At 43.7% G+C, this 26539-nt stretch overlaps 3 protein-coding genes across 3 annotated transcripts in view; 1 reads left to right on the top strand and 2 right to left on the bottom strand.

Annotated features, from left to right (window-relative positions):
* chrnb2 (cholinergic receptor, nicotinic, beta 2) overlaps nt 1-15453 on the top strand; it is a 38482-nt gene extending 23029 nt beyond the window's left edge. The window contains exons 3-6 of the mRNA XM_008288907.1: nt 994-1038; nt 5363-5472; nt 9758-10886; nt 13511-15453. Of these exons, the coding sequence (XP_008287129.1) occupies nt 994-1038; nt 5363-5472; nt 9758-10886; nt 13511-13663 (1437 nt within the window). The 3' untranslated portion in view covers nt 13664-15453. The remainder of the gene's footprint in view (nt 1-993; nt 1039-5362; nt 5473-9757; nt 10887-13510) is intronic.
* Nucleotides 15454-15961: 508 nt separating this feature from the next.
* On the bottom strand, nt 15962-17566 carry s100t (S100 calcium binding protein T). The gene is made up of 3 exons (XM_008288906.1): nt 17505-17566; nt 16487-16649; nt 15962-16397 (listed from the first exon to the last, which is right to left on the bottom strand). Exons 2-3 carry the CDS (start codon nt 16646-16648, stop codon nt 16233-16235), a joined length of 327 nt encoding a protein of 108 aa, XP_008287128.1. The 5' UTR covers nt 16649; nt 17505-17566; the 3' UTR covers nt 15962-16232.
* Nucleotides 17567-19971: 2405 nt separating this feature from the next.
* Nucleotides 19972-26539, bottom strand: part of LOC103362523 (protein S100-A13) — an 8975-nt gene continuing 2407 nt past the window's right edge. Inside the window, exons 2-3 of the mRNA XM_008288900.1 lie at nt 20490-20613; nt 19972-20393 (exon numbers count right to left, since the gene is read on the bottom strand). Coding sequence (XP_008287122.1) covers nt 20238-20393; nt 20490-20609 — 276 coding nt within the window. The 5' untranslated portion in view covers nt 20610-20613 and the 3' untranslated portion in view covers nt 19972-20237. The remainder of the gene's footprint in view (nt 20394-20489; nt 20614-26539) is intronic.

Raw genomic sequence — 26539 nt, 5'->3', positions numbered from 1 at the left:
TTAAGCGGTGAATAGATAATGGATGGATAGAAATGTGTTCTCTGCACATACTGAATTGTGTGCACGACTTTTTGTGGGTTCAGCGTTCCTGCTTTGTATCAAGCAACCTACTTGCACCATGCGACAGTAAATTAGAATTAACTAGAAACATCTGAACTCCGTCTCTCTGCGTTTGTAGAAACGTTTAAGCAATTATTGGGAATGACGGACAATAAAGACAACGCAGCACAGTAAAAGTCCTGCATGAAGAATGCTCCTCACGGAAGAGTCCATGTGCAAACGTTTGATTAATAGTAGTGAAGCATCAGTGTGTTGGAAGCGTGTTTCTGTTGTAGCTGCTGCAGGTTGGAACTACTTTAGGTCCACTTTTATATCCAGGAACAGCAGATAAACGTGAGGATTGAGCAATAGCAGCATAGCTTAGTCTGAATAGCATCTGGCATCTTGATTAACTGTAGTGCATATGGAGAGTCTGCATGTGAGGCAATTCAAAGACATCTATGTGTGTATTTTTTGCAAGGACTGTACCAAAAGCATGACTGGGAGCAGAGCCTTTGCTGTCTGAGCAGCTATGAATTAAAATAAATAAAATAAACTGCACAAGAGGAGCTACCTTGTACTGAATTTAAGCTCCACACATTGTAAAGAAATTAGCAACATGTATGCAAACTTAGAAAAACGCTTTGTATATGATGTTTAGCACAAGTGCACTCAATGGAAAAAGTTAGTCTGCAGCCCTGCAGAAAGCAGTTGTATAAAGCTGTGTGTAGCTCAGAAGCAGCTTTCTAAAGTCTGAGAAATTAATCCTGAAGTCATCGTCAGGGTTGGCTTCGGCTTTACGGCTTCAAATGTGCAACAAAGTTTGAAAGATGTTTCCAGACGTCTCCAACCGGCTGCATCGCTTGTTTAAAAACCCGTCACTCTTAGAGAAGCGATGAGGTTTTATTTCATGAAATTATAGTTTTTAATGGGTTTCTTCTTTTTCTTCTGCAGCATGAAAGAGAGCAAGTGATGACGACTAATGTCTGGTTAACACAGGTGAGTCTTCAAGCTCTTCTTTCTCATCTTTAGCCACAAACACAAAAAAAATGATTAAAATGTGGAGTTAATTGTGCGATTTTGGTTGTTTTTATGTTGGATTTCACAGCGCGACAGTCAGGTCAGTGGAAGTGAATCACAAACCGTCAGGGACTTGGATGGTAGTCATAAATGTGGCGCTGGGGGAGAAAAAAAAGCGCCTCCCTCTGCAATACATTCCACTATATGATGGTTTACGTTATATAATCAAGTGCCACAGTGTTTTCATACTAGCAGAGCATGATGCATGAGTTGTGCTGCAGCTACTGGAGGGGAAAGATGCATCTCTGCGTTCCATATGTTTCACCGGTTCTGTGGCGAGCGGAGTGTAACCCTGCTCCTGCTAAAGTGCAGCAGCAGCTATTAAATAAAAAAGACTGAAGCATCGCACAGCAAGAGATAAAGACACCAGACAATACACGTCCTCGAAAAACTCTGAATCCGACAGAAGGAAGATGAAAGAGGAGGATATAAATAATCCTTTTTTTTTTTTTGCAACCGAAACCCAGAAAATTGACGACACTTTCTGCTGAATCCTTGTTTCTCAGTGGTGATTTTAGATGAAACACACCATCAGTTCACCCGGTAATGATAATGCGACTCTGACTGAGCGTTGACCCTGAGCCACACGGCCGGCCCTTACAGCTGATGCCTACATAAAATAGTACATCATGCAGGTATACACATTAAGTAATCGTACAAAGACACGACATGCACCCGCGTACGGTCAACATATGCTAACGTTTGAAGGCAGGTGTTGGAGCAAAACTACCACAAGAATCATGTTCAATTCCGAGTTCGGCAAAATCACTGAAATGTCATAATTCAAGACTGCATCACCTTATTAATAACTATTACTTCTTAGTTGAACAGTTGCTTTTATGTGAATAAAAGTACTTTTTAGATTTACAGTAGGAACTCAATGCAACAAGGCTCAGTTCACTTTTCATTACTTTGATTCCTACGTCAGCTGATACTTTTACTGATGGACTCAATCCTGCAGAGCGTGGACCAGATCAAATTTACGGAGAGATGCTCTATCCGTTGCTATAAATACTCCAAAAATGTTCTGTTGGATTCAGACCAGGACACGTACTTGTCCAAGTTGTTGATGTTGTTCTCTGGATGGTTCTCCTGCTGGAATATTCCTCTTCTTCCAGCTTCTGCAGACTGGGAGTCATCTTGGTTTATCCTCAGACATTCATCTATAAATGTCATCAACACCTTCTGCCCTCATGCAGCCCCACATCATGATGCTGCCACCTCCGTGCTTCACTGTCAGGACGATGCATCCACTGTGGTGGTCCTGGTCAGGTTCACACCAAACATCTGGACTCCATCTGAGCCCAACACATTTATCTTCATCTGACCAAAGATTGTTCTCCAACATTCATCAGGCTTTTATTTTATGTTGTTTAGCAAAGTTTCATTTCACAGTTTTGAGCTAAAGAGCAAGCAATGATTGTTTTCTTGGCCTACGTCCATAGAGGCTGATGTTCTGATGTGTCCTGGTTTCCATTGATAACCCCTGTGTCAAGTCTGAAGCAGCTGCCTTTGTCTGTTTTTCACAGCTGGATTGTGAAAGTAGTTGACTGTCTGTGGAGTCATTGTAGGAGGACGACCACTGCAGCCCTGATCAGTGCTGCTATGGCTCCTTCTAGACCTCCTGATTTCCACTGAAACTGTGGGTCACTGATTTTTAGTTGATTGTCCTGGATCCTTTTCCATCTTTGTGAAGTTTAACAATCAGATGTGGCAGTTTTTTGTTTTGTGTTTTCCATGTGGAGCCATGATGCAGACATAGATACACACAGTCCATAGGTCCAAAACCGAGAAAGTTCTGCTGCTCACAGCTCATTTTATAATCATGTTCATGCATTTACACTGATTAGAAATCACAAATGGGCTCAGTTTAGCTTCAGTGGTCACATGTGTTTTGTTGCATTGAGTTTCTACTCTGGGGCCTGACATTTTAATAGTCTTTCTAAAGTATTCGTTTTCGATTGTTCCCAAGAGGAAATGTTCGACTGTTCAACTCTATAATAATGCAACTATTGAGCGATGGTATGATTTAGTATTAGTTGTTATTCACATTGATCTCCTCCCTCCTGTTGTATAATGCAGCTCCATTGCTGAGACAACCCCTTAAACACCCTTCTGTGTAAATATACCGTAACCATTATTGATGGTGTGTATTTATTCACATGCCGACACACACATACACACATGCTGCATGCAGTTGCAGCCGAGGAAGTGAGGATTTACGACATGTAACGGAGCATAGAATGACCATCAGCGCTCTATGGATTCCTCGCCGCCGCTAGTAAGAGAGCCAAGGACAGCTGTCCCGAGCCAAGACAAACTGTAATGACCATAATGCATCACAGTTACTGTGGAGCGCCTAGCAGGAGCATTACAGCCGAAACCTGGTCGCAACACGCGGGAGTCGGGCTGAGCTGCTGTTACAGGTCACAGAGGCTACAGTGTGCAATGTCAAACACTAAACCGCAACACAGACAACAAGATAATGTCGGCATTTCACACAAGGACACGCAGAGGAGACGTCTGCTGATGCACTCACGTACATGGGAACAGCCTCCCCAGTATGCCGTTTTAATCAGCGTGATTGGTTTGTGGCTGGCTGTGTTTAAAAGGCCATTCAGGGTCAACACGAGTGTTGCGCTCGCTCTCTTTGGCTTGTAGTTGAAAGTGGGACGAAGGCACAAGAGAGGACAGACGGCGCAGCGTGTTCCCCTGGATGACATGTACACTTAAGACCAAAATTATTCAAATTTATGCCAAATTTGGTTTATAGTGAATTTCTACTGACCAACAGGTTTCTTCTGACCAGAAGTGACACAAACAAGAAGCAAAAGACAGTAAGACATTGTGTTAGAGATGTTAATGCTTAATTTTAGCTATTTTTACGCTACTTTTTGGCGGGTAGTCAGTGTCAAAGTCTTTATTTTCCTCCACATCAGTCTGGTTCTAGTGTCCAACAGTGTTTCTGGGATTTGGTTCCTCCAAGTGTCTATCTGCAGCTCTTGGAGCTTGAAGGCTTCCTCTCCATCACTCTGCTCTTCAGCTCCTCCACAGGTTCTGGATGGATTCAGGTCTGGACTCTGGCTGGGCCGCTCCAACATCTCCTCATTGTTTCCTCTTCACTGTTTCTTCACCACTTTGGCTGCATGTTTCACATCATTGTCTTGTTGAAGCTCCAATGCTGCCTAAGGAGCAGTGTTCCTGCAGACTTCCTGATGTTCTCCTCTGTTCTCATGAAGCCGTTTCCTCTGACCAGGCTGTCTGGTCCGTCGGCTCAACAACAGTCCCAAAGCATCACGTTCCACCACCATGTTGGACCGTGGGGATGCTGCTCTTGGCCTTGAATGCTTCTCCTTTCTCTGTGTCCAAACATCTCCATGTTCATGAAGTGATGAGCAGCAGCTTTCTTCTTTGTCCTTGAGAAGTGGATCCTCCTTGTCTCCATGGAGACCAGCCTTGTTGTTGGTCTGCTGGAGTGTCTGATTGACATGTTGCTACCAGAACTGCTCACATTGATCAGGATGCTCTTGGTGCTGGTCCTTGGGTTCTTCTTGGTCTCCACCATTCTTCCAGTGCAGGACTCACGTCTGTCCTCCTGCAGCCCTTTGACATGTTCCACTTGTGGACTTCTTCATGGAGCTTCAAACTGTGAACGTTGAAAGCACTTGATATGACTTTATAGCCTTTAAATGTCTTGTGAGCAGCAGCAATGCGCATTCGGAGGTACTAATTGAGCTCTTTGTTTTCAGTCTTTACAACTAACTGACTAGAGAACTGCTGCATCAGCTGTTCTCAGTTTATAGTGTATCAGAACGCTGTAGAACAAGCTAGAACACACAATGACCTTTTTGAATGGTTTAGAAGCTGCATTTTCTCAACTCTCTCAAAGATTGGTGGCAATGTCAAGGGGGTGAATATTTTGAACATGGCATTTGTAGTATAAAATGTAATAAATCTGTTTGTTCATGGTTCAAAATCATACTAACATTTCTAGCACAATGTTTTACTGTCTTTTGTAACTTGTTTATGTCATTTCCAGTCACAAGAAACCTTTTGGTCACATACAAATTCACTATAAACCAAAATTCAGTGTGGGTATGAATAATTCTGGACCTCCTTTTATTCTGATGTGTCATGTTGGCTGCTAACAGACTCTCTCCTTCCTGCTCCTGCAAAGTCGCCTCCTTGCTGCCGTGTGATTGGCAGATGAGTGACTCTGCATTGTGTTTTTATTGGCTCTCAGGAGTGGCAGGACTACCGGCTGACTTGGGTCCCGGAGGAGTTTGATGGGATGCTGAAGGTCAGGCTGCCCTCCAAACACATCTGGCTGCCGGACGTGGTGCTCTACAACAAGTGAGTCCCTCCCTCGCCGTCCTGTCTTCGCCTCAGAAAGCTTCCAGGAGACACAAACATGCACAACGAGAGCACACACAGTCCTCTTATTAATCTGATAATGCTTTAATGCCGGCTCCCCGGTGCACCGATCCAGCTGCTGTAAGTCAGTCTGAATAAGAACATCAATTAAATAGCCAGTTTTAAAGTTGTAATACATACAGAGGCACCACACATGGCTGAATATGTCCACTGGCATCTCCTCGTATCGCTCATGCTGCATTACTGAACCTCCAAGTCTCACGAGGCACTTCAAAGACCGAGTCATCTGCACGACACACTCGGCTCGATCAGCACATGCATGTACAGTCGATGTATGGCGATACAGCAGGTGTGTGCAGTTAGTCCACAAGAATGCACTTGCTCACAAAAAGGCACGCAAACTGCTCCGCTGTCTTTTTTGCTTGTTAAATATGCAAGATTTATGCGGTATGCATGCCGAGAGGCTCAATAATTAACTCTTATCTTTGCATTTTAACTCTTAGAGCCTGACAGACGCACTTTGCATCAGAGTTCACATCCTTTATTCTCAGTCGAGTTGCTTTCGAAGCATTTATTGCAGTGGTGCGTGGTGCACGATAAATGAAACTGCACGATTTGACCTTTCTAACGATGTCAGTTGCTCCTCTGTGCAGGGAATCAACGGTGAGAAAAATTATTTTTAATTTACAACCTAGATTCAGCTCCTTGTCCTTCCCGACACCAATCATTTTCAACTTTGCAGTGCTAGTATCTCAATATTTCATGTTTCGCCCCAGAAATTACTGTACAAAATCTAGACTAACAACTTGTTTGTACACAGGACACAGATTTATTGAACTGAAACAACAGAGGCGTGGTTCAAAACAGTAAGAAGTGTCTACGGACAGAGTAGTTTTAAAAATGCAAAAGAATTCATCAACTCTATGAAAATGGACCAAAAGATTTCCTACTATAATTTGATTCAGTTTAACAGTGCAGTTCTTTTTTCAGAAAACTTATAGCACAATAGAATTAGCAAAGGGAGGGGAAACGGGGGCGGGATCCTGGCAAAACTCTGGCAAAACTCTGGCAAAACTCTGGCAAAACTCTGGCAAAACTCTGGCAAAACTCTGGCAAAACTCTGGCAAAACTCTGGCAANAAAACTCTGGCAAAACTCTGGCAAAACTCTGGCAAAACTCTGGCAAAACTCTGGCAAAACTCTGGCAAAACTCTGGCAAAACTCTGGCAAAACTCCGGCAAAACTCCGGCAAAACGCCGGCAAAACGCCGGCAAAACTCTGGCAAAACTACCCTGTACCTAGACATATTGGTGTATTAGCTACACAGACTTGACGGGGTTGGTAGCATCCAAATTACTCAAAGACAGACACCCTTAGGCTTTGCAAACTTCAGGGAAACAGACACTAAGACAATGAGGCAGCCAAGAAACAAGAAACAAATGCAGCTCAGTCACTGTGTGAATGCAAATGAATAAAAACCTTTTTAAAAAGAATCTTCAGCACCTACCTCAGAGTCTCAGAGAGGAATCCCACATGGCAACTAACACTTAGAGACAAAGGGCGGCCATGATGCCACAGGGGCTTTAAATACCTTTAGGTAGGGGCGGGGCCATGGGAGGAGTCGACCCAGTTCTGTGGAGGTGTGTTCAAGAGCTATAAGGAAATACTCAATTCACCTGAACACAAGTGACTCCATTAAATGTCCAATGTAATCACTAAAATATGAATCTGCATAGATAATATTTAAAGTTCAGTTTAAAAGTTTTCCTGCTACCTTTAAGATAAGATAATTCTCTAATGATGCCCATAGGGGAAATTTGGGAGTTAAAATGTGAGTTAACTGCACTTTGGTTGATTAACTGTGAGAGAAGCTGAGAAACACACATTGTTCCATTCAAAATGCCAACAATAACATTCATAAAGTTGTCATTTTGCATTGGCAAGGCCATTCTCAAAGGCAAATCAGGAAGCAAACTGGATACTCAAGGTGTGCTATCCAAGGTGTTGTAAGGAAATTTACAGAATGTGGAACAGTGAAGGTCAAAAATAGGAGTAGAGAGCCAAGAAAGCTGTCTGATGAGAAGTTCTGTTTCTTTGGGAGAAGAATTGGCTCATTGTCTAGAAGTTCTTCAATCTGGAGAAGTTTGATCCAGAATTACTTCTGTCAAAGGCAGAAACCAGTTTGTCTAAAGTGCAACAGGACTGAGAGGTTGAAATATTGGAGTGTAGATCGTTGGAAAAGAGTCCCGTGAGGAGGCGAATAAAAGTTTGAAATGTGCAGCTCCAACTGCTGACGAGAGAAAAGTTGGCGAGAAAGAGCGATGGCAGCCTTCAGCCTATTGCTGAACTGATGCAAAATGAAGACAACATTTGGATTTTTCAAGCCAGTGTTTGTGGAAAGTGATTGAAAACAGGTTTAATTTTCAGAGTGCTGATGATTCCAAGCTGATAAACACTGCCAGTGCTTGACCAGCCTCCTCCAGAGTCCAAAACTGAACATTCTTGCTGTATCTTAATAACAAGACAGAAATAAACATGTTTTGCAAACAACAAACCTAATAGTGGCCTTAAACTTTTGCAGTCGTGTAAATGTAAATAAACCTAAACGGAGGTAAGTACAGTGAGCTAACTAACTCCAACTCTTCACATGTAAAGCAGCATGTTTTGTTAATTAGAGTTCGCCCGCATGTCTGAGGCAGATCCGGATGTTGCGGACCACTTGTCTTAATGTAATGGAAACCGAGCGTCAGCCTGCAGTATGTAAATCAGCTCAGAGTACAGTGATCTGTCTGGCCTTCTCCTCTTTCCCTGCCTCGGTCCCCACTCCACCAAAGATTAAAAGATCCCTGACCCTCCTAACTCTGGATAATGGATCCCATTAATCCCACGTACCCCAGGTCGGCTCACCTTCCTCCGAGTCTCAGACGTTTCCAACTGTCAGTCACTCAAAACGGGGGGGATTAGCTCGGCTTACGTCACGAATTTTGAAGTCTCAGTTTTATTTGGTTTGTTGAATTTGGAGGAAAGATGGTGAGAAGGTGGGTCAGTTATGTAAGCGCGTGAAGTATGTGTGCGTTATATCTTACGGCATTAGCCATCATTAGGTGGTTTTTTTATTTTAATGAAAATCCCGAGTTAAATAGAAATTCAATCTACAGCTTTAATGCTGTCAGCGGACCTGTGGGCAAAGTTCTAACTGGAGTCGTTTAAGCCGACCTGGTCTGACCTGTGAGCTGTGCTTCCTGTCTAGACTGACCGTTTGCTGGATTCAGTTTCCTCGTTTCTTGTTTTTATTCATGCGCAGGTTTTTGTGACCCCACTGACCTCAAAAGTTTCACCTCGAGATCCATGTGTTCACGTCGTCGAACTCCAATAAAACTACACTGCATAACGAGATGTTTCTCTCCACATGACGTCTAATTACACTTTGTTTTAATTTAAAGCCTCACAGCAATGTCTGACTCATCTGATTTGGGGAATATCGCTATCTGTGTGTTTTCAGAACTCCTTTCGCTAAAGAAACCAACAAAAACATTCTCCGAGCAACAACCTAAATGCTAAAAATGGCAAGCTTGGATGATGACTTGGATTTTCTGTTAGTAAATTTGCCATTTTATTGAACGTGCTCACCTCCCTGTGTGTAAATGTTCCACCAAAGCAATTCCCCCATCACTATTTTGCAGGGGCACCATTCCTGCATCCCGGGCTTAGCACCTTCCAACACAGCTTGCGATTGATTTAAAGAGAACTTTTTCTTTCCAAGTGAGAATATTTGCAGTTCCTTTTTTAGCACACAAAGTTTCAATCAGCGCTAAAGCGGACATCAAGCAAGACGGACTGTAAAAACAAATCGTCAGTGATATTTAAACTGTTGATTGAATCACAACTTTTTGTACTTGGGACGACTTAATTAGGCTGTTGGCCTGCCGTCGTCTAACGGATAATAAGATACTGAAACAATATGGAGACAATCCTTCACATGGGTTTCAAGCAGTTCTTGCATTCAAGTAAGTTGCAGCACAGTGATTATATGAACTAAGTCAGTCTAACATTTCATGGTGTGGACAGTTACAGTTGGCTAATATGTGTGAACTGGTTACGTAATCTTAGAAATGAGCCATCACTGACTGCACTAATGGACTCTAATAAATAGCACTACACCCGTGTTTATAGCAGCGTTTTATGATGGTGCTGTCAGACCATTCTCCACTTATGTCTGGCTAATCACACCAATGTCTGACACTCTTTCTCCTCTTGCCTCCTAGTGCCGATGGGGTGTACGAGGTCTCCTTCTACTCGAATGCGGTGGTTTCCTACGATGGCAGCATCTTCTGGTTGCCGCCGGCGATCTATAAATCCGCCTGCAAGATTGAGGTCAAGCACTTCCCGTTCGACCAGCAGAACTGCACGCTGCGCTTCCGCTCCTGGACCTACGACCGCACCGAGATCGACCTGGTGCTTCGCGCCGACGTAGCCAGCATGGACGACTTCACGCCCAGCGGCGAGTGGGACATCATCGCCCTGCCCGGTCGACGGAACGAGAACCCGGGGGATCCGACCTACGTGGACATCACATACGACTTCATCATCCGCAGGAAGCCTCTTTTCTACACCATCAACCTCATCATCCCGTGCGTGCTCATCACCTCGCTGGCCATTCTGGTCTTCTACCTGCCGTCCGACTGCGGCGAGAAGATGACGCTGTGCATCTCGGTGCTGCTGGCGCTCACTGTGTTCCTGCTGCTGATCTCTAAGATCGTCCCGCCGACCTCGCTGGACGTCCCTCTGGTGGGGAAGTACCTGATGTTCACCATGGTGCTGGTCACGTTCTCCATCGTCACCAGCGTGTGCGTGCTCAACGTGCACCACCGCTCACCCACCACGCACACCATGCCGCCGTGGGTCAAACTGGTGTTCCTCAACAAGCTCCCCGCTCTGCTCTTCATGCGCCAGCCAAGGAACAGCTGCGAGCGCCAGCGGCTGCGTCAGAGGAGGAGGGCGCAGGAGCAGAAGGACGGCCAGCGCAGCGGGGAAGCCGGGGCCCTGATGGTGGGCCTCGGGCTGAGCGGCGCTTCCGGGAACGGAGGGGGAACCTCCACGGCGGTCTTCGGCAAGGAGGACAGTGACCCTTGTACGTGCTACGTGAACCGGGCGTCTGTTAAACAGTTCGGAGGGGACCTGGGAGGTGCAGGAGGCGGATCCATGGATGGGCTGAACAGGGTGAGGGAGGGCCGGGAGGGCGGCTCCGGAAACCTGCCGAGGGGGAAGCAGGCGGCAGGAGGTCCGGCTTTGACTCAGGCCCTGCTGGCTCAAGCCTGTCCGGGCTTCGAGGAGGCCGTGGAGGGGGTCCGCTTCATCGCCAACCACATGAAGAGCGAGGACGACGATCAGAGTGTGAGTATCACGTCACACCACATTTTTGATCATGACACTGGTAATCATAACAATTACATGAACCCTCTACAGGCAGGTTTGAAAGTCAGATTCCACATGCTGCAGTGACAGAGAGAATCAGCAGGTGTTCAACTTCACGGCAGTCCTTGAATGTATCATGCACGTTTCTGCTGTCGTAGCCAAATCTAAGCTGTAAATCCTGATAGTGTATCAAAATGCCTTTAATCTGCGAGTCTCATTTAGAAATTGACCAAAAATAAAACATTTGTAGTAACCAGGTATTGGAAAAAACAAAAAATTCAACAGTCACATTAGAAGGTTTTCGGCTGAACTGCAGAGAGGAGACAACCAGAGAGATTTAGAGGAAAATACAACACGCTGGCTCAATAACATAGATGCAGCAACAGAGGAGCAAGTTGTTGGATGATACATTCAGCATGGTGAAACATTTTTCAAGAGTTATTGTGCTGAGTAGTGTGATATATCCATCCATCCATTATCTATACACTGCTTAATCCTCACAAGGGTCACGGGAGGGGCTGGAGCCTATCCCAGCCGACTTAGGGCGAAAGCAGGGGACACCCTGGACAGGTCGTAGTGCGATATATGTTGGTTTTAAAAATGTAAGTAGTAAAAATATCTATAGTTTATAGAATCACATGCTGATTCCATGTTTCCAGGTGCAAGATATTCAACTTCATTTTTCTTTTTTGTATTTTTAATGTCATTGTAACTGCGTCATACTGTGCCGAAGATCTTTCTGAGTCCTCTAGAGGTGCAGAACTTCATATTACAACAAAAAACGAGCCCACAGTAATGAAAATGTGACAGGATGCCAAGAAACTTTACTATTTAAGGCCACATCTGAGAAAGCTTTTCTTAGTTTGTTTCTTAAAAGTATTTATTTGTTCTATGCAAACGTCTTCCCCTGCAGCCTCCATCGCCTCAGTCCTTTTAGAATGATTCATTCTTCAGCGTTATTGAAGTCATCTGCTGAAATTTAATGCATTTTTTCAATACATTACTCAGATAAATTAAAGATTGTAAAGTCAGTTTTCTCCAGTGTTGTGTAGCCCGACGTACCAGGTGACTTTAGCATGTTGTATTGTGCCATAATAATAATAATAATAATAATAATAATAATATGGTTCTTAAACTGCCCAAGTAGGCAAGAAAATAAGATATACGTGTTGGTGATATTGCCAATAAAGCTTTTATAGCTGCAGTTTACTGCTCTGACAATATACACGTCAATATGATCAGCTCATAATATCAGCCTCGGCTTCAGCTCTGTATTAACCCTCTGCTGGCACATTTATATTCACTGTGAGCTCATTGTTCACTGCAGTGTAAAGTCCTGCACCTTTACAGAAACAGAACAACCATGACTAGAAAGAGGGAGAATTCAGAAATGTATTTGATGTAGTCAGACATAACTAGAAGGAAAGAAAATCTTTTTTTTTTTTTTTTTTTTAAATAGAGATAAATTGCTTTCATTGTTTATTCTTTTTAAATTTGAAAACGCTAGACTCACCACGTCCAGCATTTTTCCAATTCCACACAGGTGTTACCCATAGTGGATAAAAAATTGTGACTCTATGTTCTATATTTAACTTTTTTTAACCTGTTTCCGATCTGCTTTGTGTAAACGCTACCTGCAGTTTAGCTGAAAAGTCCCTGAATTTTTGTCAGGTGACAGCTGGTCACAGCTGAGTCACTAATATATTGTCATTTGCGCCAAGAAGCATGAAATTTTTCGATTTTTCAGAACGTAGTTAGGACAAACACTTAATTTTTGGCAATTTTTTTGTGTGTATTTTTGTGTATTAATGTAGAGTAAAGTGATTTTAATAGAATATCATAATTGAAAGCTTTAAATTTAAAAGTCACACATTAATAGCTTAAATAAAGCTGATAATCCACTGATTCTCTCTGTTTCAACAGTGTCTTACTCTGATACATTGTGTCATGTTGATGGTTTCTCAAAGATAAAGTACCTTTCAAACCAGGTTTTGGGGTTCAGAGGGTTAAAATGAAGAAAGTTATCCTGTCTCTCTCCCTGTGTGGCTAAAATCCCACCGTAAATCATCTTCTTTCCTGTGAATATGTGAGCAGCCACAAAAAGCAGCACAGATCGGTGCCAGTATCATGTTATGGAGCCGTGCAGCTGCGCCGCTCAGTCCTGCCATTTGAAACGCAGGAGGTACTACGGCGGACCAGAAGCGAAGGAGACAGATCTGGTGACGCAATCGCAGCCCCTCTGAATATTCAACGCAGACGTGTAATTATAGCAGCGGCGTGACGTGAGCATAGCGGAGCAGGCTGAGGGCGGCATTTTTTATTGCTTTTCCTCAAGGCATCTTCGGAGGCTTCTCTCGTGGAATGAGCTGAGAATCCTCCCGTCGCCATGCCGACCCCTCCTCCCCCCCTGGTTACCATCGCCGGGGTTACGGTGTCAGCACACCCTCCGCCTCTCGCCTCCCTCGTCCTTCGCCTCCTCCTTGACTCGTGTCAGAACTCATCAGCGCTGTGAGGCGAAGCGAGTCTCGGCTCACATTAACCCCCCCCCACCTCCATTAACCCCCAACGCGCCCTAATCTCTCTCTCTGTGTTCACGTCCGCAGGTGAGCGAGGACTGGAAGTACGTCGCCATGGTGATCGACCGCCTCTTCCTCTGGATCTTCGTGTTCGTGTGCGTCTTTGGCACGATGGGCATGTTCCTGCAGCCGCTCTTCCAGAACTACACGGCCAAGACCATCACCAGTTCGCCGGGCTGACCGTCGCGCCCCTTCGCTGACAGACAGCTCCCCGACCGACCGACCGACCGACCGACCGTACGGGACAAAACGCCGGAGGTCGGGGGGGGAGGCGGCGGGGTCGGCGATCCATTTACCTTTATAGTAACGTTTTTTGCAGCGAAAACAAGTTTTTCTCGTATGAAGATGAAGGAAAAACAGACTCTTTAACCTTGTCCGGATGCTTCGTGGACTGACTGACTGACCTCCCCCTTTTTCTGGCGGAAGGCTTCCTCTCCCCGCTCTCCTCCTGAGTGAGGACCTTATCGAAACCCAGCCACTTTCACACGCTGACTGCTTACGAACCCCCCGCCTTCAACTTATTCACAATCTGGACTGATGTCAGTATCAGAGAGGTTCATATCGATTTTTTTTTTGTTTTCTCGAAAAGATTCCACAATATGTCAACGAACTGATTCAGTATATTTTATCATAGCATAGCAGCTTTACCACAGTATAGCATCGAGTATATATTATTAAGATTTCTCTATGTTGTTTGGCTGATAGAGAGGCTCCGGTGTGTTGTATGATTGTATAGATATAAACAAGAATGTGATATAAACTGTACTACACAGCCCGCACACTGAACACTAAAAAGCAACAGATTGTGCAGGAAAAATACATAGCGGATGCTTATATATTAAAGGAGGAGGGCCAGGTTATTACATAAAAGTCAAAGGGATAATAGATTATGCATGGACAGTTTTTTGCTTAGAGTGTCGTGCACAGTAAGTAGAGAGCCGCCTGCTGAGCCCGAGAGCACAGCTGCACCCAGACGAGTCCTGAGAAATGGAGGAATCTGAGCCAAGATGGTGGAGAGAACCTTCTATATGTTGATTTTTTTATGATTATTATCATTATTATTATTTTTCGAGTTTAAAGACGAGCGAAGATCAGCTTTGGGGGGTAAAAATTTACATGTAAATTGGCAAGATTATGTGTATCAATACGTGATTTCACACCTGTTTATTTTCAGTCGCTGCTCCGAATTATCAGATCTTTGTTTTCTCCTCTCCTCTCCCTCCTCTTTCATACCTATTTGTTCATGTATGTAATGTTCAGAGCATATTTGTGTGTACGCCCGTCCCCATGCATTACCACAGCTGTGAGTGTTCAGAAGAGCATAATGTATGTATGTATGTGCCCACCTCTCTCCGGCCCTTATCTAGTCTTCCATGGACGCACATCTCTGACAGTAACAGCAGAAGAATTTTTTCCTCTTATTTTTTTGTTCCGACTGTTTCATTTCCACGACCGAGCGACAAGCCCCCTTTCTTTTCCAGGCAACATGTGCAGGGGAGGAGGAAGAGGAGGAGGATGAATTAAATTTTCAACAAGAGAGAAAGAGGCAATAAGTTATGTAGGATCATGAGCAGAACAGACAAACGGAGACAAAGGACTCTCAGTGTTGCGGTGGAAGAACGCCATCTAATCCTGTCGTTGGCGCTGAGTTTTTGCAGTCGTGTTACGACGAGTCGCCCCCCCCACCCCCTCGGCATCTCCGGAGGACGGAAACCCCCGAACAAGTGTGAAAAAAGCCCATCGGAGACCTGTGAAAACTGCATGGCGCCGGAGAAAGTGCTGCTGCTGCTGCTGCTGCTGTCCACTCTCTTTTCTCTCTCTCTCTCTTTGACCTTTCCACTCTCCTTCCTTTTTCGTCTCACGTCCTCGCCCATTACGCCTCCCCCCCTCCCATGTTTCACCATCTTCCCCTTCCCGACTCTAAAAATCTGCTCCTGTGCACACCTTAACCAGTCCAATAAAGGTTGTAGGTTCAGATTAAACAACGTACGTCGTCTCCGTTGCGTGTTTTTTTGTTTTTTTTTTTGCTTACACGACACCTGAAGTCCTGTAACACCCAGACTTCCCATCAATCTTACACCACAGGATGAAAAGAAAGAAAGAAGCATTTCCTGGCTTTCTATTATTGAAACTGGCAGCTTCCTTTTTATATATTCAAACACACACACACCGAGCTTTATTCTTTTAGGAAGCAGGACTTTTAAACAATCATGGGTGTAGCGCCGAGTCAAGGCCACGTTATCCTGCTGCGAAAACAGGAACAAATACCTGCACATGGAAACTTTTTTATTTTTTTTTACTTTTTCAGCTTCTTATGGATGTAATTTTGCCATTATTTTTGAAAAACTGTCTCCAATTTTGCATCTGAAGCAAATTAGAACTGAGTCCTGTTGCAGAGCTACTGCATCCAAGCGAGGGCCACTTGCTGCCACCTGGTGCCCACAAGTCTCCGCTGCAATAAAGCCACAGCCGACACTGTTTGAGTAAAGGTCACATTTATTCTTTCCAGGGGAGAATTCTTTAAGTTTGTAACAAAATGCATGAAAAGAAAAAAAAAAAAAGATAAAAGACAGATATTCACAAAACTAAGTTTCACATTTCAAGTGGAATTGGATCGGACAAATATGCAGACGACTCAACATTTACTGCTCAGAGTGACTGCTGCGTTTGTTGCGTATTTGTTGTTTCCGCGGCAGATCCCTCCTGCCTCCCTGGAGCACGCGCAGATGTGCGTTCGCCGAGGACGCCCTCACTTCTTCTTCTCTTGCTTTTCGTTGTACTCCAGGAAGAAGTCGTTGCAGGCCACGGTGAGCGCTCCGACCAGGATGATGAACTCGGTGAAATCTACCTCGCCGTCGTTGTTGGAGTCCAGGTCTCCCATGACCTTGTCCACCGCCTCCCTGTCCTGGGCGTTCTGCAAGAATGAGGACAACAAAAACACCAAAATATAGTCTCGCACACAGAATTTGCTGCGTTTTTAAGCGTGCGCATGTGCTTTCTCACCCCCAGGTAGTTGCCCAGCTCGGCGGTCAGCATCTCTTTGAGCTCGGCCCTGCTCAGCGTGTACTTGTCGCCCTCGTTTCCGGAGTACTTGTGGAAGGTCTGGATCATGAGCTGCATGGCGCTCTCCAGGGTGGAGGCGTTCTCTGAGTTGGGCAAAGACATTCTGCAGGGAAGTGGAAAGGGTTGGGTTGAGGACACGGCGAAAAGGCCGTCCGTGTCGGTGTTTGTGCTCTGTCAAGCATCCAATGCAGAAAATCAATACGGGTTAAAGCCTCTGCCTCGCTAATGCATGTACACGCTTTTCCCTCTTAGAGCTGGTAAACAGACACATGCAGGGACTCTTACAGCAGCATCTCTGAGATCTGGCCTGTCCGTGTGCTGACAGTATCTGAGTGGGAAACCCTACACAGCCCCGCAGTCAGGCGTGTTTCCTCCCTGCCAGCAGCATCCTGATAAGATGCTGCTGCAGATAAACCGATCCTTCAATCTGTTTGTTGCTCTGCCGCCAGCGTCCGGACCTCTGGGAGTCAGCAGCCGGACATGTGAGCCCCGCTGATAAGAGTGAAACTCTAAGCTGGTTAAACAGGCCGTCCGGTGGAGGAGATGCATCGCCGAGGCAACCCGATCTGGCTTTTACTTTAGCTGCACCGGATGGCAAAAAACACCAGAGACAGGTGTAGGTCACTGTCTTTCTTGAACCTGTTTTACCTCTGAACTGTGAGGACTTTTCCTAACTGCCAATCACGGCTCGCATCCGGCGTTTCTCGTGGACGTAATTTGTCCAAAATGCCTCGAATCAGCGGCCGGAGAAACGACCAGAAAGAGCGATTTTATCCTGCAGCTGTCCAGATAAATGTAAACTTTTTAGTGAGCAAACAGGCAAATCTTTCTGTCCCTTGTGTTTGCTTTGCACCAAAACTTCCAACATGCATCACCACAAAAATCTACTTTTTGAAATAAGAAGTCAGAGAAACGCAGTCAGATCTGCTCTCTACATCCTCCTACCTTGGTTTCTTACCTGAGTGGAGGACGACTGGGTGCTGGCCGGCTGCTCGGGTGTAGACGGAGGAGGCAAAAGCGACTGATAAGGAGGATGAGGACGACAGCGTCTTAAATACATGCCTCACTCCACCCATCCCTCCTCTCCCTCCTTCCACCTGTCGCCCCTCTCCTCCTACCGATTCCCCCCTTCTCCCCTCCACCTTCTCTGCTTACAGACACCTGCCATCCGCTAAATGGATTTGAGGATGCACCTGTTCCCTCATTGGTGAAATATCCACCGAAAAACGCTAATGGAGCTGTGACTGCAACAAGACATTAAGTAAATTGAAATCCACCACAAGCATGTAAATGTGGTCTTGTCATTCTCAAGCTGCATTGAGGTTTGAGCAACGAGTGCACGCAGCAAGTTTTAGATTCGGTTTGCAGTATTCATGGTATTCACAAGACCAACAGCATTTTTTGGAGCACAATGGAGCGCAGTGGCGATGACATACTGCTTACTATGTTACAGCTCTGCCATTGTGACGGCGGATTATCCTGCTGCTCCGTTGTGCAACCATTTTGTACTTCAGGTCAAAACAAAGCTAAGGCTTGCAGGGAGTGCTTAGATAAACAGTTTGCCTGAATAACTTCATAACTTTGCAAATGTAAGGCAGCGAGCAGAGCATCGTGGGTAGGATGTTGGCTGGAGGAGAGGAGGGGTGGGGAGGGGAGGGGAGAGGGGGGTCATGCCTGATATAGTATCCGAAGGATCGGAGTAACAGCGATGAATGGAGCCATCACACCTGGCAGCCATGCAGAGAAATCCCCACACAAAGACGATTGCAAAATGCACCACAAAGGAAAACATGACGATACAAGGACACACACACTTACACACACACACGATTTCACATATTCACACCTTAAGCTCCAAAACACACTACATGCATATGCAAACCACATACTGTAAATAGCTCATTTCATGCATCCGCCAGACTTAAAGTGCTCTAAAGGAGACACTGAGAGGACGAAACGCAAACGAGGGCCAATAAATGAATGTCAGAGATGCATAAAATCATGTAAACAACATTAACATTAATGTAAATGCACTTTCATTGCCCATGATGCTGAGTGCATGTTCTTGTTTATGTGCCTCCGCTGCGGTATATTGTGTCGGTGAGTGGTGTGTTTGTGTGCGCTTGCATGCACCATATGTGTGTATGTATAGTGTTGCACAGAGGATGGTGCACAATAGGAAGCGTATACTGTATGTCAGGATCTGGTTGCAATAGCTGATGCATCTAAAGGCTGCCGAGGATGTCACGGCTATATTCAGCAAGTCTTGCATGAAGCTTTGGCGCCTATAGGACAAAGACACTATGATATTACCAACAGCGGAAATGAGTACAATCCTGTGCGGTATCACTTAAATGTGAAATGATTCGTCATTTCTACGGTGGATAGTCGAGTAAATCCTATTATGTAAAATAATAATAATAATGAAAAAAACTTTATAAAGACTCTATTGAAAATTCAGAAGTAGAAACTCAATGCAACAAAAGTGAGCACACCTGTGATTTCCAACCAGTCTAACTGCATGAACAGGGTTCTAAAATAAGCTGTGAACAGCAGAACTTTTCTAGTTTAGGGCCTGTGAGCTGTGTCTATATCAGCATCATGGCTCTACGTGAAAAAAAGATCACCAGAGGAACTGAAAAGTGACTAAAATGACTCCACAGACAGTGAGCTACTTTCACAATCTAAATGTGAAATCAGACAAAGGCAGCTGCTCCAGACTTGGTACAGGGGTTATCAATGGAAACCAGAGTTAGTGTGAAGCTCAGACAGTTTTTGATATCAACCCTTTATGGACGGACTCCGAGAAAACGAAACGAAACTTTACGGGGGGGGGACACGGACAGAAGTCTGATGGATGTTGGAGAACAATCTTTGGTCAGATGAAGATAAACGTGTTGGGCTCAGATGGAGTCCAGATGTTTGGTGTGAACCTGACCAGGACCACCACAGTGGATGTATCGTCCTGACAGTGAAGCACGGAGGTGGCAGCATCATGATATGGGGCTGCATGAGGGCAGAAGGTGTTGGGGAGGTGCTATAAATGTAGAGATACTGGCTGATAAGATGACTCCCAGTCTGCAGAAGCTGGAAGAAGAGGAATATTCCAGCAGGAGTTTCCAAAGAACAAAGTTTAACTACGACCTGGACAAGGACACAGCCTGCCTTGAATCTAATAGAACACCTCAGACTTTTGCTGCATCGAGTTCCTACTATGGTGCCTGTTTGTTTTTCTAAACTGTAAATTTTTAATTTGACATCAGAGCAATGCTTGTTAAACTCAGACGTAATCTAACAAACGTTTGGAACATTTGTCATTTCAGTAATCTTGCATTGTGCTGCTCTCTGCATAATTAAAGTGGACGTCATTGGGGTCGAATCAACAATGACACGTTTTATAGAAGCAAACTCAGTGACAACACAGCTTTAATATAAAGAGTTTATTTGAAAACACAACAAGCATCTTTTATGTAATTGGTATAAAAAAAAAGAGTACTTCGGTGGAGATCAATAAGGTGGATATGGACAGATGTTGAGATCAGAGAATTACACATCTGGTTGATAAACTCAGTAAACGTGATTATGGACAGAATGAATACATGACGGCTGCACTGTTTGGCAATGAGAACAGAAGCTCCAAAGCTCAGAATCGGACTGTTAATCTGTGGATCTCCTACGGCTTCTCGAGCATCTACGACGCGTCCGCACTGCTTCCAGTCTTGCTCTGGCTGAGGGAGTTGGCCAAGTAGCCAATCAGAGAGAGGTATTCCTGGAAGCTGACCTTTCCGTCGTTGTTCACGTCCAGCCCCTGCTGCATCTCCTTAATGGCAGAGGAGCTGTTTGTATCCTGAATAAAACACAAAGACAGAAGCAGATGAGGAATCCTGCTACGATTGTTTTTTACAGCGCTGAGGATGATGGGTAACCGCTGAAAGTTTCCTACCTCCATGAGGCCGCCGAGCTGTTTCTGTACCATCTTCTGGAAGCTTTTCCCATCGAGGTTCTCCTTCCCCCTGGAAGAACTCAAAAACGTGGTCACCAGCGTCTGAATGGCTGACTCCATATCTCTGGAAGACAGAGAGTCAAGGACACAAAGCACAAAGGAGAATTCAGCGTAGGAAGTGGCAAACACAGATACAGCCATATCTTCAGACTGTCAGACGTCGTGCCGTTAGGTACAGTTACGGCAAATTTTATTCACAGGAAAATGCAATCACATCGAGCTTTGAGTGGATAGAAGGCTTATTTCATATTTAGTGCGTCGTTTGGCTGGAAAGGAGAAATGCTGACGGCAAGACTGTGCACAGCTGATTGATGTTTTCTCAAGTGTCTGCGGCGTTTGTTCGCGGGCCTTTTGTCTTGAGACATATTTTTTAATGTATTTAACCATCTGAACCCCAAAACAAGGTTTGAAAGGAATGTTTTCTTGCCAGTATTACACCATTTATTCACCACAATCTTTCAACTTTCTAACAGCACCCTTCTGTCTGGAAAAAAATGAACCAAATCTAAGCTGGTAAGCAGTGGCATTTTATCAACATCACCTCAACAGTCTGCACCAAAGGGTTCCTGCAAATAACAGAGTGTCGTATTTGTCGGCTGAACTGCAGGCAGCGCTTCCACAGAGGCAAGAGGAGACGACAAGATAAACTGATAAAACTGATACTGAATCAATAAAAAAAAATGCAGCACGGCTCAAAAAGAGTGAATTGTTTGTTGGACGATACAGTCAGCATGGTGGAACTTCTGTCTGGAGCTAATGTGCAGATTGGTGCAAAAAATACTTTATATCACACAGTCCAGAAGACATTTCTGAGTTCTCTCTCCTACTTCATGGTTGTTCTGTTTCCATAAAGGCAGTGAATATGAGTCACAGTGAGGAAAAATCTGTTGGAAGCAATAAACAACCAAAAATAAACACCAAATCTAGGTTTTGCACGTGATGGAAAGAGTGGAGACCAAACTGTGTTTGAACCGGATAGTCTCCTCGACATAAACATGCAAGAAAGGTGAGACACGGCGGTGATGTCAGCGTAGGAAGAGGATGGACTCCGAGGTAAACAGAGCGAGAGGAGGCTTGAAGAGGAGGGAGTCTCTAAAGGTAAACACAAAGGGAGCTGTGATCTCTGACAGTGGACATCTGATCCCCGGCAGCAAGCAGGAGGCTGCAAGTTCAGATTACTGCCTGAAGGCCGTCTGCTGCGGCACAACATCCCCAACGGCACCAGAGCCCAGGTCAACAACGTCAGCCGGTCAGTCACAACAGATTTAAGCAGTTTTATTTTCACTGGACGTCACATCTGGTACGACAACGAGCTTTTGCTGCACGCACTGGAATCCAGATTTTCATTATAAACATGCTGAACAATCAGGAGCCCACCGTTCATCCCTCACCACATACACAGCAGGTTTTCAGTGCGTTAACTCTGGATAAGAGGCAGAACAATTATTACCAAGAAACTAAAAAAAAAACCCTGATTCTTGAGTGTGCTGTTGACATTCTTTCACAATGCAGCGCTCGGGGAAAATGAATTAGCTGCTCGCAGCTGCAACAAATTAAAACTAACCGCCGGCGGTGAGACGGACTCGAAAACAAGCAACCGAACAAAACGACTGAACGCTGCGCTTGGACGTCTGAAGGATCAGCGGGAAATCCTGATGTTTAGGTGACATCCAATTTGTGGGAGAATTACCTGGAATTAGTCCCACAATTAAGAAAAGAAAAACTGAACTAGTGACAGTAAACAGAGTGTCCACAGTTTTAAAAATAAATAAACAAATAATCAAAACAACTGGATGTGCTGTGCATCCTTACGGTGCATCGACAGTAAGAAAGCAGAACATTTTGCTGTTATTTAATGGTAACTCTATAATAAACAGAAATATAATATAATAAATAGCAAAATCTAAAATAATTTATAATAAAATGAGGGATATCTACTGTTACCTTAATTGAGTAGCTATAGAGAAATCTAGGATATTTTCTGTTATTTAATTGTAAATCCATAATAAATATAAATAAAATATAATAAATCATAAAATACAATATATAATATAAAATGAGGAATATTTACTATTACTCAATGGAGCATCTATAGTGAAATATAGGACATTTTTCCTTTATTTATTGGTAAATCTATAACAAATAGAATTTTGTTTTAAGAATTAACAAAATATAAAATGATCTCTAATAAAACAAGGAATGTTTACTGTTACTTAATCGTGTATCTATAGTGAAATATTGGACATTTTGTGTTATTTAAAGGTGAATCTTCAGTATAAAAACTGCAAATGTGAGATAAACATAGAAAATACTAGAAAATGTGCAGGCAGTTCATCACTCAAACTTTATAAAAATATACACTTTCTGTTAATTCATGGTTCACCTGTTGTATATATATATATATGTATATATACATGTAGCTGTCATTATTATAACAGCTACAGCAATAAGAAAAAAACTTCTCCACCTATAGAGTGAATAACAAAAATCCTTCACATTTACATAAAAATACTGAATTAAAATAAAAAGGAAATGTGGCTTTTGAATCTCTAAATTGAAAAGACACTCTTCATATTTACTACAGTCTCTTTTAACATTACAAACAAACACGAACAACTAAAACATACAGTCATGCAACTGCTAACAGATCTTCTCTCATCAAGATCTTTTAGTATAGATGTGTACCAGCTCTGACAGTTTACTAATAGTTTATATTATGTTATATATACGTCGTAGGTCTGTGTCCTCTCAGGTGCTGCTGGAGCACATTCTGTTTTATTCCTTGTCGTTAAAGAAGTGAGTATGACAGCAGCACCGTGAGAACTGTCGACAAGCTGAAACTTATTTTAGTTCTTGGTGCGTTCATCGCCTCGCAGCTGGATGGCTGTAAATCTCTGTCACGGTCCGACCAGTTAGTTCAGAAACAAGCTGCCAGGTTCTCAGCCGGTCCAAAGAAAACAGAACATCCCTCCGGTTCTGGCTTGTTTTGCATGAGTTTGTCTTTAAAGCCCTTTAAGTTTTAGCAACAGTTTTCTGCTCTTCATCCTCTCAGTTCTTCATGAAACAACAGGAGCTGCTGCACTCACACGTCTCACATCTAAAGGGAACTTTTCTTTGTCTTCAGTTCTTTCTGAAGCTGCTACTGTATCATCCTGCTGCTCTGTGTTGATCAGCTGCCTGATTTCATCCAGTTTTTAGGGTTTTTTAATGATTGTTGTCACTTCCTTCTTGCATCTCATCACTTTACCTCCTCTCTCTCTCCCTCCACCTTTCTGTAGGTTCATTTGTATTGTACATAAAATATCCATCTTAATATTTAACCTTCTGAAATACAAGCAGTTTCTGACCTGTTTTTCTTTTGCTCCTGTCGCTTTTTTCCCCCCACTTTGCACTAATTTTTTACTGCTACATAAAGCAAAAATGTCACAAATCAGGGAAAAAAATAAAGTTGAATTTTACAAACACATGAAAAAAAAAACAAACTGGAATACAACATCTTTCCAGGTGTCCACAGGTGCCACCAACACCGTGGGAGTGGAAATGGATTTAACAACCGACATTTGTTATGTGTTTTCATCCTCGTCTCCTTTCTTCTCTGGAGAAACAAAGGCAGCAGTTCAGCTAAAAACAACTCACGATTTTTGTCACAAGACTGTTTGCTCACAGCTGAGTCAGTCATGGGTTCATCGTCGCTCCGGGGAGGGAAGAATTTAACCACGGAGACACCAGATTTGGAGATTTACAGAAAGTAGGGTTTGACCTATATTGGATTACAATTTTTTTTCCTATTTACATTTTTTAAAATTGATTTATTAATTAAATTCAGTTTAATTAGATTTTATTTTTAGGGTGCATGCTGTCATTAATTATTGGTCACCAAGAAAGACTGATTAACATGTTTGTAGTTTTGTGCAGAATGTGGACCAACAGGCTTGTTTTTGGCTATTTTTTAATTGAAACATGTAAAATGAACTGTTTCTTTTTTTTTTTTAGATTATCATGAATACAGGCTTAAATTTAGTAAAATAAGATTTTGCTAATTCCACAATTGCAGTATCAGAGCTGCAAAGGGGATCGTGCAAACATTTAAGGAATGTAAAAAAATATACACAAGCAGTATGTACATAGGTTTACTGATGAAACTAGAATTGATCAAAGACCACTGAAAAGTTTTTAAAAAATCAATTTTTACAATATCTATCTCTAATAAAGTGGATAATTTTGACATTTTGTTTTCTAAGATCACACTGCTTTTGACCTCACTGGTGTGTTTCAGAGGGTCACATGATTCAGGTGATTTTGTGTTATCTATAATATTTTTGATACCTTAATATTTAAACTTGTTGGCTAAATTTAATCCCATTTCGGTTCTGGAAGGCACTTCTTTTTTCTGCATCTGTCGTTTTGAATGTGGCATATAAATGACAGCTACCTGAAGATATGTTGAATTGTTGTAAACCAGCTGCAGAAGTTATGACCACATGCTGTATATTATTGACGTGAAACTGGACGTGAGCAGCTGATTGTTAAAACTGCTGCACGGGAGAAACCGACTGCAAACTTCAACACATCTCAGCCAGCAGTGGGGTCCAGCTCCCCTTCGGCTTTCTGTTTCCTCGACGAATGCCGAGGCTCTGGGGGAAGACAAAAGGGCCGCGAACAAACGCCGCAGACACTTGAGTCGGGTCGATGGGTATCTGCGGCTGCGTGGGGGTGAGGCCTCGCAGGCTGCAGGATTTCCAGTGTGTAGTGGAAACTACCGCCATGATGATGATGATAATGATGATGATGATGATGGATGGGAGCCATGTTGACGGGGTAACCGTAGAAGCTGGTAAATCTCCCATCTGACACAGATGTCACACCTCAATGCTCGATGCACCTCCGCGCAAAGACGGACAGACAGACGGGAGGACGCGCACATATCTCAAGAAGCACCAATTAGGACTTGTGCTGCATTAACCTAATTACTGGGTGAGTGAGAGCAGGCACCCAAACCCTGGATTGGGTTTCATGTCTCCCTGCCCATGCCAGCGAACACACACACACACACACAAACTTCTTTCCAAACATACAAGTGAGCATCTGTCATCAGCATGCACTTCATCATTATTTCATAGGTTACTATAATTGTCCCGACACCTTCCTCGGACAGTTCCTATCATACATGCAGACGCCTGACAGGCCGCCGTCCATTAACGTCTCGTCCGGGTGTAATGAGACGAACGTGAAACCCCGCAGCCGATTCCTCGGTCAGAACCAGAGACGCCGGGATGACAAACGGGCCGAGGGGAACATGCAGGAGGGTTTGTCAGAGAGCGGGAGAGCGGCCCGACCCGGCTCCGGGGTGCAGAGGTTCAACTCGGAGTGACTCAAGTGGAATGAATGCTCGCGTGAAAGCCCAGATCGTGGTTTTATTCCTGGAGTCTTTTGTGGCTTTTTTTTTTGGTTTTTTTACTGGAATCTTGCACCACACACGGTTCTCAGAATAAAGCAAAGACGACTAGTGAGCTGCAGTTGCAAGAAGGCCCCTTTTTAAAGATATCTGCAGAGGCCTGAATTCACGACAGACGTTCAGAATCAACGGCTGTGTCCTAATGTCACATTCCACAACAATAAAAGACAGAAACGCTGTCTTATTGGACTGTTTTTGCAGTTGGTTTTACTGTTTTTAGCAACAAGAAAGAGAGCAACATGTGCACCAGAAGATGGAAGACTGTCTCAAGCACACTGAATACAGCAGAAACTACAGATAAACTTTATAGTAAATTCTTAAAGGTAGCAGGAACTTTAGGTCAAAATAAAATGATACAAACCTCAAACTATTCATCCCCAGGCCATTTTTAAAATTTTATTTATAGTGAATTTATTTAATATAGTGACACCAACAGGTTTCTTCTGGCTGGAAAATGTCAAAAACAAGTGACGAAAGACAGCAAGACCTTGTGTTAGAGATGTTTATGCTCCATTTGAACTATTTTAATGTCATT

The sequence above is a fragment of the Stegastes partitus genome, unplaced genomic scaffold (assembly GCF_000690725.1).
Source record: "Stegastes partitus isolate 25-593 unplaced genomic scaffold, Stegastes_partitus-1.0.2 Scaffold580, whole genome shotgun sequence".
NCBI classification, from domain to species: domain Eukaryota; kingdom Metazoa; phylum Chordata; class Actinopteri; family Pomacentridae; genus Stegastes; species Stegastes partitus.
Note: the sequence above shows the minus strand (reverse complement) of the source record. Positions and strands in the feature narration are given on the sequence as shown.

Excerpts from the sequence above, each read along its gene's own strand:
- s100t (XM_008288906.1), bottom strand. The coding sequence starts at position 16,648 with ATGTCTTTGCCCAACTCAGAGAACGCCTCCACCCTGGAGAGCGCCATG. Across the intron at positions 16,398-16,486 it reads AGCTGGGCAACTACCTGGGG|AACGCCCAGGACAGGGAGGC; the intron begins GTGAGAAAGCAC and ends TCATTCTTGCAG.